Source organism: Eriocheir sinensis, chromosome 6 (genome assembly GCF_024679095.1).
Source record: "Eriocheir sinensis breed Jianghai 21 chromosome 6, ASM2467909v1, whole genome shotgun sequence".
Classification (NCBI taxonomy): Eukaryota; Metazoa; Arthropoda; class Malacostraca; order Decapoda; family Varunidae; genus Eriocheir; species Eriocheir sinensis.
Window position 1 is genome coordinate 5,866,884 of NC_066514.1, and position 19,657 is coordinate 5,886,540.

General features: G+C 41.3%; 1 protein-coding gene across 1 annotated transcript in view; it reads left to right on the plus strand.

The window, feature by feature from the left end:
• Positions 1 to 19,657, plus strand: part of LOC126986883 (sodium/glucose cotransporter 5-like) — a 141,619-nt gene that overhangs the window by 108,078 nt on the left and 13,884 nt on the right. Inside the window, exons 6-7 of the mRNA XM_050843358.1 lie at positions 7,684 to 7,870; positions 12,413 to 12,618. Of these exons, the coding sequence (XP_050699315.1) occupies positions 7,684 to 7,870; positions 12,413 to 12,618 (393 nt within the window). The remainder of the gene's footprint in view (positions 1 to 7,683; positions 7,871 to 12,412; positions 12,619 to 19,657) is intronic.

Here is a 19,657-nt window from a genome sequence, read left to right on the forward strand (position 1 = left end):
CTAATGTAGGGTTAATGTATATTCCTATGTAACGGTGCTGCCCCTAAAATTGTAACCGGACACGAGGTAGGGGCGGGGCCGTGGTATCGTTAAGCTTTCCGAGCGTTGACAGGTATACATGAATATCAGTAAGCTTATCCTAAAGTAATTTGTTTATTACAAGAGTTGTTCGTTTGTACAATAATGCAATTATACGTCAGGGTACTCTAAGCCACGCGTATATACAACATTGAAGAACTGCATATGCATAATTTACATGACCGAGTTAACAGACAGAGTACATTCACACTAAAGACCAAGAAAATAAATATAAAAAGGACCAGGAATTATTTTTTTCTTTTAACTTAAAGGCGCGGAGGGGTGACCTAGTTTGTTTCAACGCCAATTAATTATCAAAGGCAATGTGACATTGATTGCTATAACAATATAAGATAATATTAAAGATATGTTCATAAAATATATTATGTCCACACTTGAGCATAATGAAGCTATCCTTATATGTTATCATAATGAAGCTATCCTTATATGTTATATGATAAAACTCATTACGTAAAGGATAATTTTTCAAGTAAATATGAACAGTATTCCAAATGATGTGTAATGTAATGTTTTATTTTATTTTATTCATCTCAATTCACCTAATATTCATGGATTTCATCGTCAAATTTGTCATGATATTGAACATAAAATGCGCCATCGTCTGCCATAGGTACAGATTTACTACAATTCCCAAAATACAGTATGGCCCTGCCTTTCAAATGCTGCTTATGTTTTAGTTTTTTTTAATCCCATAATCCCACGTTAAATAACTTATGCTCTTAAGGGGAGGTTTCCACTAAGGCGTTTCCCATGTTAAATGGCTTGTCTTCTTTTCGATTCTCCTCACTTATTTCTTAACCGATTTGCTTCTTTCAAAAAACATTTTAGTCAGGAAGGATGATGAAAAAAGGTGGAGTCCTTAATTGTTGATAAAAAAAAAAAAAATTGTTGTTTTTGTTCGATAAAAAAGAAATAAAATAAAAATATTTTCTAAAAATCAAAATTAACTTTAAAGAAAATATAGCAGACTCTCAGTTGTTCCTGTTGTATTGTTTCATAACCCTGAAGCATTGAAACTAGTATAACAGTAAATGCCAAAGGAGATGTTTTTCAAAGTACAAAATCAAGGTTTTGAGATATCAAGTGATGAAGTCTAAAGATTTTTTTTTATTTCACCCCCCCCCCCCACACACACACAGAAGAACGCTTCATTGACTAGGTATTTTTACCACTTGTTCATCATCACTTTTCTTTTTCTCCAGATTGGCAGAAGGGGACAGAAAAACGGACAGGGCTATGTAAATCAATTATGTTTATAAAATATATATATATATATATATCATTACTATCGTATACAACCTATTTATGCATGACATCCCCACACCACAACCACAAACTAACATTTCTCACCCCGACGACATAAGTACATGTATAACAACGACCCACCACAACCACAGCAGACCTACCTGAATGACCTTCATACATTGTCCACGATAACTTACTGACAATAGCATCATCAATATCAACAACCTCACTCATCACCAGCAACAAACATGAACACGAATATAAGCTACCTAATGTTACAGTAAACAAATAAGTATACATTACACCCCTGCAAAAAAATCTTGGTGACATAATTATGACACAGGCCTCACCTTAAAAAAATCACACCCAAGAGGTAAAACAGAAATGTAACTTCAGACTAAATGTTGTGAGGGCACTTAAGGCACTGATTTTGGACAACCAAGAAATTGTGTCAATTGCATACAAACAGTACATTAACAAATAACAAATATCTATCAAAGAGGACCTGTGGGACAATCCAGTGGATGCGATTACCTTCCTGTGGTTGACGGATGTTCGGAGAGACATAGTCCAAAAAGAACGACAACAATGCAATGTTTAGAACATTATTTTCTGCATTTTTATTTTGCCTCTTTGTGTTGGCCTCAACTATTTTCCTGTTTCTATTCAGAATCCTTGTTTTGAAGAAAATCCTGCACCGTACATAAAAGGACATAACTTCCAGAGGGAGCTCTCTCTTTCGGTAAATAAGGGTAGAGAGTTCCATTATCGCATTTTTCCCAGGTTTAAGGCTCATCATGGTAGCAAGTAAAAACATTTCCCATCACCTTCAGTTTCTGTAAAAATTCTGCAGAAGGATGCATGAGACTTTCAGGCTTCCAACAGAGTACATGACATATATTTTTTATATTTTGCTTACTTTTGTACCAAGCCTGTATTCGGGGAATTTATGGGCAATGTAACCACCAAGATACAATTCACCTTATTCTTGAATTGCAGATTCCAAGTTTGAGCTTGCATTATCTACGTCATATCCTTTTGTGTTATTTTCTTTTGTTTCATCAGTTTCATCTATAGGCATGTCAGAAGCAAATAACATTGCCGTGAGACAGAGTTATTTTTGAAATTCATTTTCTTTGATTTTTGCAGATGTTTCAGTAGAAGTGGCTTCTGTAAGATTACCTCCATCACAGTCAGGCACAACATTGTACTTAGTTCCCACAAGGAGGAATCTTTACTTAAAAGGTGCACTCGAATTCGGTGCTTGAAAGACACTGGAGAGGGATGATCACATTTTCCTCCCATTTGCCGCATGATGGCAAAAAAATGTTCTAGACACTCCTGGTTCAACCTACAAGTTTGCAAATATGAAATTCCATACATTTCTTTCAACATGCTAAAAAGTTTTTGGAGGGACTGAGATGAAATCCTCAGTCCTTTTTGGAACCGATACATTTTATTGCTGCCACAAACTTTCATTGATCCCACAGTGTCTATCATTCTAGAGAGTATTATGTTTTGTTAATTCAGATCAGTTCCATAAGCATTCCTGCTGCTTTTTCCATCATATCCTACTCTAGAGTTGAAAACATCAAACCAAGCATTAGAGAGCACAATGAACTCGCTTTTACATTCCCAACTCTTGGAATTTAATAACTGTTTTTTCTCCAAAGTATTTCAAAGCTTTAGCAGTAGTTCCTGAAAGCAACTGCACTGCTAATTTAACATTCATTCTGTTTGGCCCAGTTACATGAATGTGTTTATCAGACAGGCGGTGGGTGACTTTCAAGTCATGTTTAGCTCTGTTACACATTCACTGCTAACTTGGTTTCCATCCGCTAAAAGAAATCCAAAGTCCAGGAAAGTGTTTCTTATTAATTTAATAAGATGAGGAGCATCTGCAAAATACATAAACTACCCTTTCTGAAGTTGATGGATTTGAAAAATATGTTATTTGTGTTGAGACTCCTAATGTTTTCCAGAGTCTTACATTACTGGGACCAAGATCGTTCACAATTGCTACCACAGGAAAGTCAGCAAATTCTACTTTAATAATGATATTTAAGACCACATCTTTTATCATGGGAGAGTCAAAATCATAAAATACTATTTGTTTCCAAGGTGCAAATAATCCTCTGATCATTGCACACTGGACACTTTGTCTGGGCCCATAGAGAATATCTGTACCCTTGTCATACGACCATTCCCTTGAGATGCTGCATTCATCAAGAGATAGTACACAAATTCGGTCTCGCTCTGACATCGACTCTGCTTTGAATTTAAGGAGATTCATAATAGATAACAAAAGACCTGGTTCAGCATCCATTTTTCTGGCATATCTATTGAGTGTTGTTTTTGATGGCAGAGGAAAGTTCCATTTTTCCCTTAGGAAGAAGTAAGCTTTGGGGCTTAAGCTCTTCAGAGTCAGCGCTCGGCTGATATCATCGTCACTCCATATACTAACATGTTTCTCAGAAAATATATGCTCGATTTGGGAAACGAGAACATTCGACTACGATTCTTCTTGGCTATACTTATTTTCTCCTGAGAACAATGCAAGCTGTCTTGCAACTTTGCCATTTCCTTAGCATGAGCAGACAACTCCTGTTCCTTCTACATTTTGGCGGTGCGAAGAGCAAGTAACTCCCTATCTTTCTCTGCAATGATTGTGTGCAGTGATTGTCTTTCCTGTAATAGTTGCTGAACCTGAAGCTGTAGGTCATGCTCTCCTCGACCATTCACACAGCTGCCTGTGGCATCCTACTGGGCTGCAGCGTCTGTATTATGGCCAATGCATAAATATATAATTAGAATATTGGACATATTCTCTCTCTCTCTCTCTCTCTCTCTCTCTCTCTCTCTCTCTCTCTCTCTCTCTCTCTCTGTATATATATATATATATATATATAGATATATATAGATCTATATATATATATATATATATATATATATATATATATATATATCTATATCAGTGGTGGGCACCGATCACTTTTTTGCTGTTCCGATCCCTGATCGTTTGGGCAACTGATCGAATTCCGATCATCCGATCACTTTTAAATACTGTGTTCCGATCACCATTCCGATCATCCGATCATTAAAACTTGTAATAATGAATTTTTTTTTTTTAAATAATTATTACAAGAAACACCTATTTTAGGCGTTCTTTAAGTAGTAATTTCAAATAAGCAATAACTTACTTATTTGCTTATAAATATCTTTATTTTTCCTCTTTCTTTTGGTATACAGTACATGGTAAAGAAAAAATGTTATCTTAACTTCTTATTTTAGGCATTTATTTAAGTCTACTCTTTTTATTCAATTTCTGAAAGTATGAAAAAGGAATTTTGTTCGTTATTTTAACTTTTGTTTGAAGTTGATTTAGATTTTTGACAAACATTTTCAACTTTTTAATATTTTATCATCGATATCTAGGAAAGGAAGGACAGAGTGGAGGCTAAGGCTCTTCGTCTCATCAGCTCTCCTCCTCCTACTGATAGTCTTCTACCTCTTAAATTCCGCCGCGATGTTGCCTCTCTTTCTATCTTCTATCGATATTTCCACGCTGACTGCTCTTCTGAACTTGTTAACTGCATGCCTCCCCCCCAACTGCGGCCTCGCCTCAAACGACTTTCTGATCAAGCTTATCCCTATACTCTCCACACCCCTTATGCAAGAGTTAACCAGCATCTTCACTCTTTCATCCCTCACGCTGGTAAACTCTTGAACCATCTTACCTCATCTGTATTTCCTGCTGCCTGCGACTTGAACTCTTTCAAGAGGAGGGTATCAGGACACCTCTCTTCCCGAAATTGATTTCTCTTTTTGGCCACTCCTCTCTACTCTATTCAGGAGCAGTAAGTAACGGTCTTTTTTTCACTATTGTTTTCTTTTTTTTACTGCCTTGAACTGTCCCCTCTGCTGTAAAAGTAAGAAAAAAAGAAGATCCTTATAACGGGAATTACAAGACTTCAGACTGGAGGCTGCAGACGGCTTAATCTCAGATCTCGCTATCATTTCCGATTGGGAAAAAAATAAACCTTGTGTCCTTCAATGCCTCAAAAACCTAATTTCCTCACCTATCAACTGGCCACAAACTTCCAAATACATATCCCCTATTTTTGACAATACTCAGCTGTCACCTTTTTCAGCATTAAATATCCTTGGTCGATCGTTAGCTCAAAATATCAAATGGAAACTTCATATCTCTTTTCTTACTAAATCAGCTTCCTCGAGGTTGGGAGTTCTGTATCGTCTCCGCCAGTTCTTCTCCCCCGCACAGACGCTTTCCATATACGTATAAGGGCCTTGTCCGGCCTTGTATGGAGTATGCATCTCACGTGTGGGGAGGCTCCACTCACATAGCTCTCTTGGGCAGAGTGTCGTATTTTCAGCTCTCCTCCTTTTTTTTTTACATTGCAGCCTATTGCACCGTTAGGTTCCCTCATTGGTGGGTCCTGATGGTCGGCCCGGCCCGTTGTGTACGCAGGCGAGTGTTTATAGTGGCGCCATCTTGCATTGGCTCATGCTGCCCCCCAGAGCTCATCTTTGAGCCTCAACTTAGAGAGGATATCCAGAGTCCGGGTTAATCGGGGGCACCGTGACCCGCAATAGTGTCCTCATTCGTGGACACTATTGTGCTAAAACCTTTATTATCTGACAAACAAAGTAAAAGACCACGCACCAACCACCTTTCACCAAAAGAGCACATCATTTTATGAAGGTATAGGGGGCGCCACCCGTTTAGCCTGCATAGGGCGCATGCGCCACGCGCGCAAAAGTTGGGTTGGGTCACAATCGTGTCCTCGAATGTGTTCCAAGGTTGAATTTCGCTCGTAAGCAGTAGCTTCGAGAGGGTGACTACAAACGTAACCTGATTTACGATTTTTTGTATCGCCACATAGTTCAATCCATTGTGCTGTGAGTTCCTTATCCTTTGGGAGTATATGGAAGCGTAGCTTACTTCCTCTCTAGTGGCTTGAGTTCTACCCACTAACATTACAAAGAGCGGGCACAATTGCAAAACTGAACTTGCGGCACTGTGGCCAACTCGAACCGGCGAAACATGATACTCTCGGGTCGAATGACAGGTGCAGATGCCCGTTGAGATTGAAACCCTGCTGCCGCTATGTCGCGTGCCGTCACAAAAGGATGTGCATAGCGGACCGATTTTGGCACTAGGCAGCGTGAAACTATCCTGCATAGATATATTTACCTTGCTCTCCGTGATGTAAACTCAGTCCACCTTCTAGTTCAGCCCCTCTGTCCGGAGCGCGCCCCTTCGTGACTACAAAATGTCCTCCTTTCCTTTCTGTCCTCGTAGACACACACACACACACACACACACACACACACACACACACACACACACACACACACAAATATAGTTTTATGGATATGTAGGATAAGTGTCCGTTGGGAGTACGGTCTCATAGTTACCAGATCCACTGTTGTGTCTTTTGTTTTTTAATGTATTCCTGCAACTTAAGTGAACTGTAAATTACATTTTTGAAGGGGGCTGTAACTAAGTAGGCGTAGGGTAGGGTAGGCGGTGGCCGAAGTGTGATAGTACTGACATGCTATTTTTGCGCGTGATGGACTGACGGGTTCGATCACGCTACCACTCGGATTTTCAGTTTTTCAGTCACCGGCGAGTGTCTCCAAACCCTGTCCTGAAGACCACCCATCCCATCCCCCAACCCAGGAAGCCGTCAGCGAATCAGATCAGAACGACGGCGGGGGGCAGCAAGCCAATGCAAGATGGCGCGCCAAATAAACACTCGCCTGCGCCAGAACGGCTGGGGGCCGACCATCGGGCCCCAAAAGGAAGGAAGGCCCCACCTGGAAGATGATCCCACCAGGGCAAGATGCACAAAAAAAAAAAAAAAAAAAAGAAAAAAAAAAAAGTGTTCTGCGTTGATGCCATTGCTATGTGTTGAAGTTCGATCTCGCCAAAGTAATATTCTTTTAATCACCATGACTCTCTGAAATTGATTCTTTTGTGAGCTAAATAACTTTATTATGATTATTTTAATAATAATTAAATGAACATTAGGAAAATAAAGAACATAATTTCCCTGACTATTTTAATAATAATTTGATGATCATCAGCGAAACAAAGAACATTATTTACCGGCGCGTCACATGATTCTTAAAATATACAGTTGGCGCAGTATGCCGAGCAAGATATGCACTAACGCAGCCTGTGTTTTATAAACTGAAAGTGAGAGTTGATTAATCATATTGGCCATAAATTTATCATCGCATATGCTAAGTTAGCTCTTATTATAAATATATTCCTTCAGTTTTATCTACATGGTTATCTCTTCCTTTGTGTAGGTTGATCTGTACTCTGGTTCCATCTTCATCAATCAAGCACTCAAATGGGATATATACTGGTCGATGGTGGGGCTGCTTGTGCTGACGGCGCTCTTCACTGTGACGGGGGGATTGGCCGCCGTCATCTACACGGACACTCTGCAGGTCATCATCATGCTGGGCGGCGCACTCTTTGTTATGATTAAAGGTGAGTTGCATGCGGAATACAGTGCACTGATTAGTACGTTTCAACTCATATCAATGATTTTTTTATTTCCTAATACAGATACGTGGAATTCCCAGTGATGATTCTTTATAATATGTACCCGAAGGATGCTTACAGTAAAGACTGTCAGGGTTTTTAAATAGGGGGCATTTTGTTGGAAGGTTGCTGAAAAATCCAGAGGATTTAGGGCTCATACAAGCGGAAGCTCGCAAATAAAATAATTGGTCTAAAACTTCTGGATTACCCTAAAATGGATACACAAATACTCTTTTGGGCTGATATGTTTTGCTGGTCCTCGTCAGCTAAAAAAGGTTTTAAGGGGTATAATCGGTCCGTTATTGTCACATAAAAGTAGTGTCGAAGATGGCTGACCCTCAACAAATATCTTTTCGAGCGAGGGAAAATGTTTTATTCACTTTAAAAAGAGATGCAGACGGGATCGTGTCTTGATACACTGTGAGGAGGGATGATTCCCGCTGCAGACGCAGCATAGACATAGCTGGGCACGATAACATAAAACCTTATTCCCGATAACCGATAACTGATAATGAAAAACCTTATCGGTGATAATCGATATTCGTTAACTGGACACAAATATAGGCGATAACCAATAACCGATATCCGATATAAATCCACAATTCCGATACTAGCTAGCGATAAGTCCGATAGGCGAAAACGATACTATATTGATATTTCAGATAAAAAAAACATAGATGAATTCAAAAATTTCATTATCTGTATTTTTGAAAACTTACAAAACCTGAAAACCACACGTTGACACGGACGGTCATACTAGAAACGCCTGAACCGGTGTTGTTATTTGGCGTCCCCACCGTCAAAAGCTGGCGCTTTTGTTTACAAACACTGGTCTCTCGTGAACTGCGCATGCTCAGACCAGCAAGCGTAGACCTGTACAGTCTCACAAAGCTTTTTAACCGTAATTAAAAGTTGCTGGAAGGCTGAATCAGACATACAGTACCACTACCACCATCCTCGCTGTTTCTAGAACGAGACTCTGTACGAGTTGTATTTAGATGTACAGAGTGTCGTTTTAGAAACAGCGAGGATGGTGGTACTGTATGTCTGATTCAGCTTTCCAGCAACTCTTAATGTGTTAAGAAGCTTTGTGAGACTGTACTGTTCTACGCTTATTGGTCAGAGCATGCGCGGTTCACGAGAGACCAGAGTTTGTAAACAAAAGCGCCAGCTTTTGACGATGGGACACCAAATAACACAACACCAGGTGCCTTCAATACCATGGCATGCTCTCAAACGAATATGGAATATCAAATTTAAGGCAGTGAATAATCATTATTTGGGCAAAGCTAAATGATTTTTGTCTTTGATATATTGATTTTTAAGTAACAAAAAAATAACCGAGTATTTTAATGTTGATGATCTAAGTATGAACTCTCTTCACCGAAGATATTTCATACCCCGAAGATTTTTCATACAACACCGGGTCACGCATGCGCAGTAGGAAGACAACGTTTTTTTTCTGAGAGGCGGAAAAAGTAGCGATTATCGCTAGTTTGGTTACAAAAGTAACGAAGATACCGATATATATTTAAATAAGTAGCGGAAGGCCGATAACCCGATTTTGTTATCAGCGATAAAGTATCGCGATAACTTATCTTGATAACGCCCAGCTATGAGCATAGAGCGCCAGTCCTGCAGTACTTCTGTACTTTGCCGAAGCCCTGGCACCTGAAGCACCGCAGGGGCTCTGAGGTGAACCTCCTGACGGAGAAAACACCCCAGAAGCCGAGGTCTAGGGACGCCGGGAGGGGCCGCCGGAACGTCACTTCGACCTGCCGCGTAGGCTCTCTGCGACAGTGACTCGTGTCGAATGTACACCTCCTTGTGAAGGTGACGCGCGGTCCTCCAGGATCAGCCGGAGAGACTGGTCCAAGGGTATCGCAAAACGGCACCCCTATATCTGCTCTCTACCTCTCCCAGGGAGATGCCGGCTGTGGTCTCTCTGTTCAGGCGAGCAGGAGAGAGAGCAGCTTCCTCCTCCAGGGGTTTGATATAAATCTCACCCCCGGATTTCTCTTGCACTTGGACCCGAAGGTCCGGGTGCTCCCTCTCCAGCCGTCGGACGGCGAAGGAGGTGCTGGTCTCGTCGTGGCTCTGAATTCAATAAACTCTGTAGTCCGGGGCCGGTGGTGGGGTCGGGGCTCGTCGACGTCGCTTATCGACAAGTATCCAGCCTTCTTTTCCTCCCTCGGACGGGGAGAGGTTCAGGCGCTTCCCCGGTTGACAACGGGCCATGGTGAGGAGAGAGCTCCTTCCTCTTCCGCTGCTGAGGATCCAATGTGGGAGGCGAGGGAAACACAAAACACCCTCCCGTGTACTCACTTTCCGTTTTTATGTTATACATTGTGTGAATTCAATACCAATTTTTGTTTTTCACGTCTACGCCTATGGCGCCGGTAGACTTGCTTGAGGGGCATGGATGGTAGTCGGCCCCAGCCCGCATTGGCGCAGGCAGGTGTTTATAGTGGCGCCATCTTCTCTTATGTACCAAAGTGTTCTCTAAGGACATATTATAATACTCTATTATGAAGCATCCTCCACACGACACATCTCAAAATTTCTCAAATTTTATCATGGCCAGGGCCAAAAATATGAAATCATCACCATCTGAGGAGAGGACCAGAAATGTCCCCAGGTCAGATCCTGCTACTGGCAATTGTATCATGATTATTTTCTGCAACATTTACGGTCTACTCACTAATTTCCATTCTGTGGAACACCATTTCTCCTCAAAACATCACTTTCTTTTCCTAACTGTAACGCAGGTTAATAGAGCTACTGGCAGCAATCTCTATCATGTTCCCTCTAACTTTCCCTTTCAAAAATGTAAGTCTAAAGCTGGATGTCACGTCCCTGTAGGTAACAACAACCCTTTCTCTCGTGCCTTACCGTCTAGATACTTCTGAACTTTTCAATATCTGGCAAAAAAACTGGTTGTTCCTCTAATACTAAAGACGTATATGCTGTTATATCTCACCTTACTCTACATACTGTGCACAATTGTGTGACCATATGAACTCCGAGGTAGAGCAAGTTTTGTCTTTTCCCTTTCTCTTTATATATATATATATATATATATATATATATATATATATATATATATATATATATATATATATATATATATATATATATATATATATATATCAATAAAATGACAATTAATTATAAGCCAGATGGTGGAAAATTCATAAATCAAAGTCGTGGGCACGAAATAAGTATTGCTGTTGCGTATAAAGATGCAACATTCAAGTTTGGATTCAAACTTAGAATATAAATAGCAAGAGCAAACATGGTGATTACTGTCAGTAGCCTCAGAAACCTGGCTTTCATTTTGTGAAGAGGAGGTGAGGTTTAGAGGAGGAAAGATGGTCTTTCACAGAATGGAAATTAAAGCGAAGAGACGAATGTTTTAGAAGTTGATGAAGAGAAAATTGAAGGAGCTATAGACACACCTCTCGGGCTTGCAGCCAAAACTGGAGTCCAATCTGGAGGCATTTGTGCCACCCCCACCTCTCAGATGGGGAACCTGAGACAGTATTTGTCGCCATGAATTTGGTCATATTGAAGAAATGATGTGTGTGTGTCGCGTGCAAATAGTGTGGTGTGTATAAAGTGAGTGAATTTGTCCTTAGACAGCATGTTGAAAAACTCTGGTGATAATGTGACATGAGGGAAACGGAAAATGAGGACAAGGGAGGGTCTTTGATAAGTATTTCCTCGCTTCCCGTATATATATATATATATATATATATATATATATATATATATATATATATATATATATATATATATATATATATATATATATATATATATATATATATATATATACCTTACCTGGAGTGACTGAAGCTTGTTTCAGCAGGTATCTACCAGACTACTCCCATCTACTCACCTCCTGGTGTCCTTTAATGCCAACGCTTTTAAGTCAGTCTTGAGAAAACCAATTGTTTGAGCAATAAGTCGCTCAGCGCCCCCCTTAGTGAAGTTAGCTCTGAATATCAGTTTGCAGTAGAGCAATTGACATAAACATATTTAGCTAGTGTGTTGAGCATTTTAGTATTGTCTTGCATCATAATATAACAGGTAAGCGACCTAAAAACTAATCAAGGATTGTTTCCCGGCATAGCGGCACAGTGTAAGTAAACCCGCTGACATCCTGTATACCATTACCTGAACTCTTTATTCATTTATGTTGACATAACTTGCTGAGCTCCGTAGTCTTTACACTTTTCCCTAATTTCTGACAACAGGTAAACAAGAAATGAATATCTCAATAGACTAATGGGGTGAACTCTGACACATCCACATCACAGTGTGGTGCGTCACCCTCTGGGAATGACATGTTTAAGAAAGCAACATTATTTTATCACATATTACTGAACTCATCACTATCAGATACTACTGAATCATAATTACTGAACTCATCACTATCATCACCTTCAGGCTTTAATTATTATTATTGTTTCAATGCATTTTCAGCCTTTCAAGAGGTTGGCGGATATGGGGCATTGCAATACAAATACATGCAGGCTGTGCCTAAGCTAACTTATGAAAACACAAGTTGCGGTTTGCCAAGAGACGATTCGTGGATAATGTTAAGGGATCCCGTTAACTCTGACTTGCCATGGCCAGCATTTCTGCTCGGCCAGACCCCAGCCTCCATCTGGTACTGGTGTGCTGACCAGGTATGCTTCCCATCCTTTTTTATAAGAAAAATATGCAGTGATATGTGTTCCTTAATTAACATAATTTTGAAGAACAAAATTTTCAGAACAAGGAAGAGTATTAGCAGTAATCTAAAGCCTTTTATTTATCTTTTTTAAAAGGGAGGATGTGCTAATGCTAAGCCCAAACCTGTGCCTGTGAGGAAGCATTTTTATAGTAACGATTGTTCTTCAAATGCATTAGCCTTATATGCAAGAAAGGTGACAAAACAAATTTGACGACTAGCAGATACTCATTGAATATTCGATGACAATAAAAATGTAAATACTTTATGACATATATCGTTGAAAATGGGAGAGTGAAGACATTCATTTTGTCGAGCTGACTTATCTGCAAATTATGAGGAAAAAAAAAAAAAAAATATATATATATATATATATATATAAATATAAATATATATATATATATATATATATATATATATATATATATATATATATATATATATATATATATATTCTGTTTTAGATTTCTAGTAGCAAGCTGCAGGCTTTTTTTTCTTTCTAACGTCACAGGACCACCTCATTCTTATTAAGAGATGTGACTAATTCCACATCCTACAGTTATCACTTATTCCTGCCTTTGAAGTACAACTTAACTGAGGCAGAAGTGATACAAGTTGACCAAATATCTAGTTTTAAACTGACTAATGAATAGTTTCTAAACATACAGCAGGTATGGCTGGGACACAAATGCTGCAGGTTGACCAGATACGTGGTGTTGAACTGATAAATATACAATTTCTTAACATATATTAGGACGTTTTTTTTACGTAATTCTGAAGATAACAACATTTCTAACCTTTTTTTCCATATCTCTAAGAATGACCAAAAGTATTACAAAATGTCTGCAGATTTAATTGCCAAAATACAAACTGAAATAAAGTGCTCAGAAATGGTCATCACATAGTTGAGAGAGAGAGAGAGAGAGAGAGAGAGAGAGAGAGAGAGAGAGAGAGAGAGAGAGAGAGAGAGAGAGAGAGAGAGAGAGAGAGTTTGCTAATTCGTTTACTCCTCTAAAAATGCAAAACCCTGCTCGTTGATGATATCTCCACAGTGAACCTGATTTTTTTTAGTTGTGATAATACAGTAGGGCGTTGGCTATCCAGAAGATATCTACCAAAGAAACTCATACCAAATAGATTTCGAGCTGAATCATGATGTTCTTTCACCTGAATTATTTGTTTGATGCCGTAGAGAAAAAGGTCGTACTTACAAAAGGCAACTTTTGTTATATCACCGTTCATTATTCGACATTTCGGTCCCTCGACATCTTGAAATGCCTGCCTTTTCATTAACTCGACTTGCAATCCCTGCCATTTCAACTTTTTTTTTTCAAATTCCGTGTCAAGTACTTATTTTCATTCTGAGCGCAAGCAATCCAACTTCCCGGCAGATAATGCTTCTGCACCGAACTGATATTGCCATTACATGCTCTACAACGACTTTGGTCCATAACTCTGCCTATTACCCACTTCATACAAGTGTTGAAAGGCGATGCGACATTTACACAACTCTGCCTCACTTTTGAGTTCGTGGGAAAAAGCTGGACACGCCGTCCCCTCACTTCATAGCACTTTCAGTCCCGGGGTACAGGCCAATCAATAGACTACCTTGCAGGAACTCCGCGGAGTAGTAGGTCACCTGTCTATCTTTTTCAATGCCACCAAGGGGTTTGACGAGGTAAATTATTGGAGGCTGTTCAATAACCTTATTTTTTACAGCAAAGGAGACAGTTCAAGGGCGTAAAGAAAAATATTAAAAAAAAGCCCGCTACCTACTGCTCCTGAATAGAGGTCAAAGGAGTGGCCAAAAAAAGAGGTCAATTTCGGGAGGAGAGGTGTCCTGATACCCTCCTCCTGAAAGAGTTCAAGTCGTAGGCAGGAAGAAATACAGATGAAGGAAGATTGTTCCAGAGTTTACCAGCATGAGGGATGAAAGAGTGAAGATGCTGGTTGACTCTTGCATAAGGGGTTTGGACAGTATAGGGATGAGCATGTGCAGAAAGTCGTGTGCAGCGGGGCCGCGGGAGGAGGGGACGTATTTTTATTTTTTATTTATTTTTTGCAACAAAGGAGGCAGCTCAAGGGCACAAAAAAACAGTAATAAAAAAGCCCGCTAATCGCTGCTCCTAAAAAAAAGAATCAGAAAAGGTGGCCAAAAGCAAGGTCAGATTCGGAAGGAGAGGTGTCCTGACACCCTCCTCTTGAAAGAGTTCAAGTCGTAGGCAGGAGGAAATACAGATGAAGGAAGATTGTTCCAGAGTTTACCAGCGTGAGGGATGAAAGAGTGAAGATGCTGGTTAACTCTTGCATAAGGGGTTTGGACAGTATAGGGATGAGCATGAGTAGAAAGTCGTGTGCAGCGGGGCCGCGGGAGGGGGGGAGGCATGCAGTTAGCAAGTTCAGAAGAGCAGTCAGCGTGGAAATATCGATAGAAGATAGAAAGAGAGGCAACATCGCGGCGGAATTCAAAAGGTAGAAGACTATCAGTAGGAGGAGGAGAGCTGATGAGACGAAGAGCCTTAGCCTCCACTCTGTCCAGAAGAGCTGTGTGGGTGGAGCCCCCCCACACGTGAGATGCATACTCCATACGAGGGCGGACAAGGCCCCTATATATGGATAGCAACTGCGCGGGGGAGAAGAACTGGCGGAGACGATACAGAACGCCCAACCTCGGGGAAGCTGATTTAGCAAGAGAGGAGATATGAAGTTTCCAGTTGAGATTTTGAGTTAAGGATAGACCGAGGATATTTAGTGTTGGAGAAGGTGACAGCTGAGTGTTGTCGAAGAATAGGGGATAGGTGTTTGGAAGATTGTGTCGAGTTGATACGTGGAGAAATTGAGTTTTTGAGGCATTGAAGGAAACAAGGTTCCTTCTACCCCAATCGGAAATGATAGCAAGGTCTGAGGTTAAACGTTCTGTAGCCTCCAGTCTGGAGTCGTGTACTTCCTGTTGTGATGGTCTTCTATTGAAAGAAGTTGAATAATGCAGAGTGGAGTCGTCGGCGTACGAGTGGACAGGACAGTTTGTTATGGAAAGAAGATCATTGATGAATAACAGGAAGAGAGTGGGTGATAGGACAGAGCCCTGTGGAACGCCACTGTTGATAGGTTTAGGGGAAGAGCAGTGACCGTCTACCACCGCAGAGATAGAACGGCCGGAAAGGAAACTGGAGATAAAGGAACAGAGAGAGGGATAGAATCCGAAAGAGGGCAGTTTAGAAAGCAAAGACTGGTGCCAGACTCTATCGAAGGCTTTCGATATGTCTAACGCAACAGAGAAAGTTTCACCGAAACTGCTAAGAGAGGATGACCAAGAGTCAGTTAAGAGAGCAAGGAGATCGCCAGTAGAACGCCCCTTGCGGAATCCATACTGGCGATCAGATAGAAGATTAGAAGTGGAAAGGTGCTTTTGAATCTTCCGGTTAAGGATTGATTCAAAAGCTTTAGATAGACATGAAAGTAAAGCTATTGGGCGGTAGTTTGAGGGATTGGAGCGGTCACCCTTCTTAGGCACAGGCTGTACAAAGGCATACTTCCAGCAGGAAGGAAAGATAGATGTTGATAGGCAGAGACGAAAGAGTTTGACCAGGCAGGGTGTCAGCACGGAAGCATAAGTTTTAAGGACAATAGGAGGTACTCCATCAGGTCTATAAGCCTTCTGAGAGTTGAGGCCAGAGAGGGCATAGAAAACATCATTAGGAAGAATCTTAATAACAGGCATGAAGGAGTCAGAGGGGGGATGAGTAGGAGGAATATGCCCAGAATCGTCCAAGGTGGAGTTCTTACAGAAAGTCTGAGCGAAGAGTTCAGCCTTAGAGACAGATGAGACGGCAGTGCTGCCGTCAGGGTTAAGGAGAGGAGGGAAAGAGGAAGAAGTGAAATTGGAGGAGATATTTTTGGCTAGATGCCAGAAGTCACGGGAAGAATTAGAAGAAGCAAGGTGTTGACATTTTCTATTTATAAAAGAAGTTTTGGTAAGTCGGAGAATAGATTTGGCACGATTCCGGGCTGAAATGTATAGATCAAAGTTAGTGGGAGTTCGAAGGCTCTGGAACCTTTTGTGAGCTGTCTCTCTATCTTTAATAGCACGAGAACAATCATGATTAAACCAAGGCTTTTTAGCATGAGGAGTAGAGAAAGTACGTGGAATGTATGCCTCCATTCCAGAGACAATCACCTCTGTGATGCGCAGAGCACACACAGAGGGGTCTCTCTCCTGGAAGCAGTAATCATTCCACGGGAAATCGGAAAAGTACATCCTCAGGTCGTCCCACCGAGCTGAAGCAAAATGCCAGAAGCATCGCCTCCTCGGTGGGTCCAGAGGATGTACAGGAGCGATAGGACAGGATACAGAAATAAGGTTATGATCGAGGGAGCCCAACGGAGAGAACAGTTTGACAGAGTAAGCAGAAGGATTAGAGGTAAGGAAGAGGTCTAGAATGTTGGGCCGGTCTCCAAGACGGTCGGGAATACGAGTAGGGTGCTGAACCAACTGCTTTTGGTCGTTGAGGAGAGCAAAGTTGTAGGCTTGTTCACCAGGCTCGTCAGTGAAAGAGGATGAAAGCCAAAGCTGGTGGTGAACATTGAAATCTCCCAAGATGGAGATTTCAGCGAAGGGAGAGTGGGTCAAGATGCGCTCCACTTTAGAGTTCAAATAGTCAAAGAGTTTTACATAGTTGGTAGAGTTAGGTGAAAGATAAACAGCACAGATGTATTTAGTAATAGAATGACAATGAAGTCTTAGCCAGATGGTGGAAAATTCAGAAGAGTCAAGATTGTGGGCACGAGAGCAAGTGATGTCGTTGCGCACGTAGGCGCAACATCCATCTTTGGATAGAAATTTAGGATAGAGATAGTAGGAGGGAACAGAGTAGAGGTTGCTGTCAGTAGCCGCAGAAACCCCTGTTTCGGTGAGGAAGAGAAGGTGAGGTTTAAAGGAGGAGAGATGGTGTTCCACAGAATGAAAATTAGAACGGAGACCGCGAATGTTGCAGAAATTGATAAGGAGGAGGTTCGAGGAGTTATCAGGACACCTCTCAAGTCGGCAGCCAGAAGGGGAGTCCTCACTGGGGGAATTTATGGTCCCCCCCCAGGCGGGGACTCCGAGGCAGTTATTTTTTTCGCCATGTCGAATTTTGAATTTTGGGAAAAGGTGTGTGCAGTTAGCAAATACAGAAGAGGAGTCAGCATGAAAATATCGATAGAATATAGGAAGAGAGGCAACATGGCGGCGGAATTTAAGAAGTAGAAGACTATCAGAACGAAGAGGAGAGCTGATGAGACGAAGAGCCTTTGACTCCACTCTGTCAAGGAGAGCTGTGTGAGTGGAGCCCCCCCACACATGAGATGCATACACCATACGAAGGCGGACAAGACCCTTGTAAATGGATAGCATCTGTGCGGGGGAGAAGAACTATTGGCAGAGACGGTACAGAACGCCCAGGCTCGAGGAAGCTGATTTACTAAGAGAGGAGAAATGAAGTTTCCAGTTGAGATTTTGAGTTAAGGATAGGCCGAGGATGTTTAGTGTTGAAGGTGATAGCTGAATACTGTCAAAGAATAGGGGATAGTTGTTTGGAAGATTGTGTCGAGAGGGTAGATGGAGAAACTGTGTTTTTGAGACGTTGAAGGACACCAGGTTCCTCTTGCCCCAATCGAAAATAATAGTAAGGTATGAGGCTAAGCGTTATGTTGCCTCCAGCCTTGAATCGTTAAGTTCCTGTAAGGTGGGTCTTCTATTAAAAAAAGTTGAGTAATGCATCGGCGTAAGAATGGATAGGACAGTTCGTTTTGGAAAGAAGATCATCAATAGAAAGAGAGTGGGAGATAGGACAGAACCCTGTGGGACACCACTGTTTATAGGTTTAGGGGGAGAACAGTGACCGTCTACCACGGCAGAAATAGAACGGTCAGAAAGGAAAGAGAGAAGGATGGAAACCGTAAAAGGGTAGTTTGGAAAGCAAAGATTTGTGCCAGACCCTATCAAAAACTTTTGATATGTCCAGCACAATAACAAAGGCTTCACCGAAACGACTAAGAGAAGATGACCAAGAATCAGTTAAGAAGGCTAGGAGATCACCAGTAGAACGCCCCTTTCGGAACCCATACTGGCGATCAGATAGAAGGTCAGAAGTGGAAAAGTGCTTTTGAATCTTCCGGTTAAGAAATGATTCAAAAGCTTTAGATAGACAAAAGTGTAAAGCTATAGAACGGTAGTTTGAGGGATTGGAACGGTCACCCTTCTTAGGCACAGGCTGTTTGAAGGCATACTTCCAGCAGGAAGGAAAGGTAGATGTTGACAGGCAGAGGCGAAAGAGTTTGACCAGGCAGGGTGTCAGCACGGAGGCACAGTTTTAAGGACAATAGGAGGCACTCCATCAGGTCCATAAGCCTTCTGAGAGTTGAGGCCAAAGAGGGCATAGAAAACATCATATTGAAGAATCTTTATAACGGGCATAAGACTCAGAGAGGGGATGAATAGGAGGAATATGCCCAGAATTGTCCAGAGTGGAGTTTAAAAAAAAGTGAGAGAAGAGTTCAGCCTTAGAGATAGATAAGACGGGTGTGTTGCCGTCAGGACTGAAGAGATTAGGGAAGATGAAGAAGTGAAGTTGGAGGAGATGTTTTTGGCTATATGTCAGTAGTCACGGAAAGAGTTAGAGACAGCAAGGTTTTGGCATTTTCTATTAATGAAAGAGTTTTTGGTTAGTTGGAGAATAGATTTGGCACGATTCCGGGCAGAAATGTAAAGTTCATGGTTAGCATTAGTTCGAAGGCTCTGGTACCTTTTGTGAGCTGCCTCTCTATCTTTAACAGCACGAGAACAAGCGTGATTAAACCAAGGTTTTTTAGCGTGAGGAGTAGAGATAGTACGTGGAATGTATGCCTCCGTTCCAGACAATCACCTTTGTGATGTGCTGAGCACACACAGAGGGGTCTCGCTCCTAGAAGCAATAATCATTCCACGGGAAATCGGAAAAGTACATCCTCAGGTC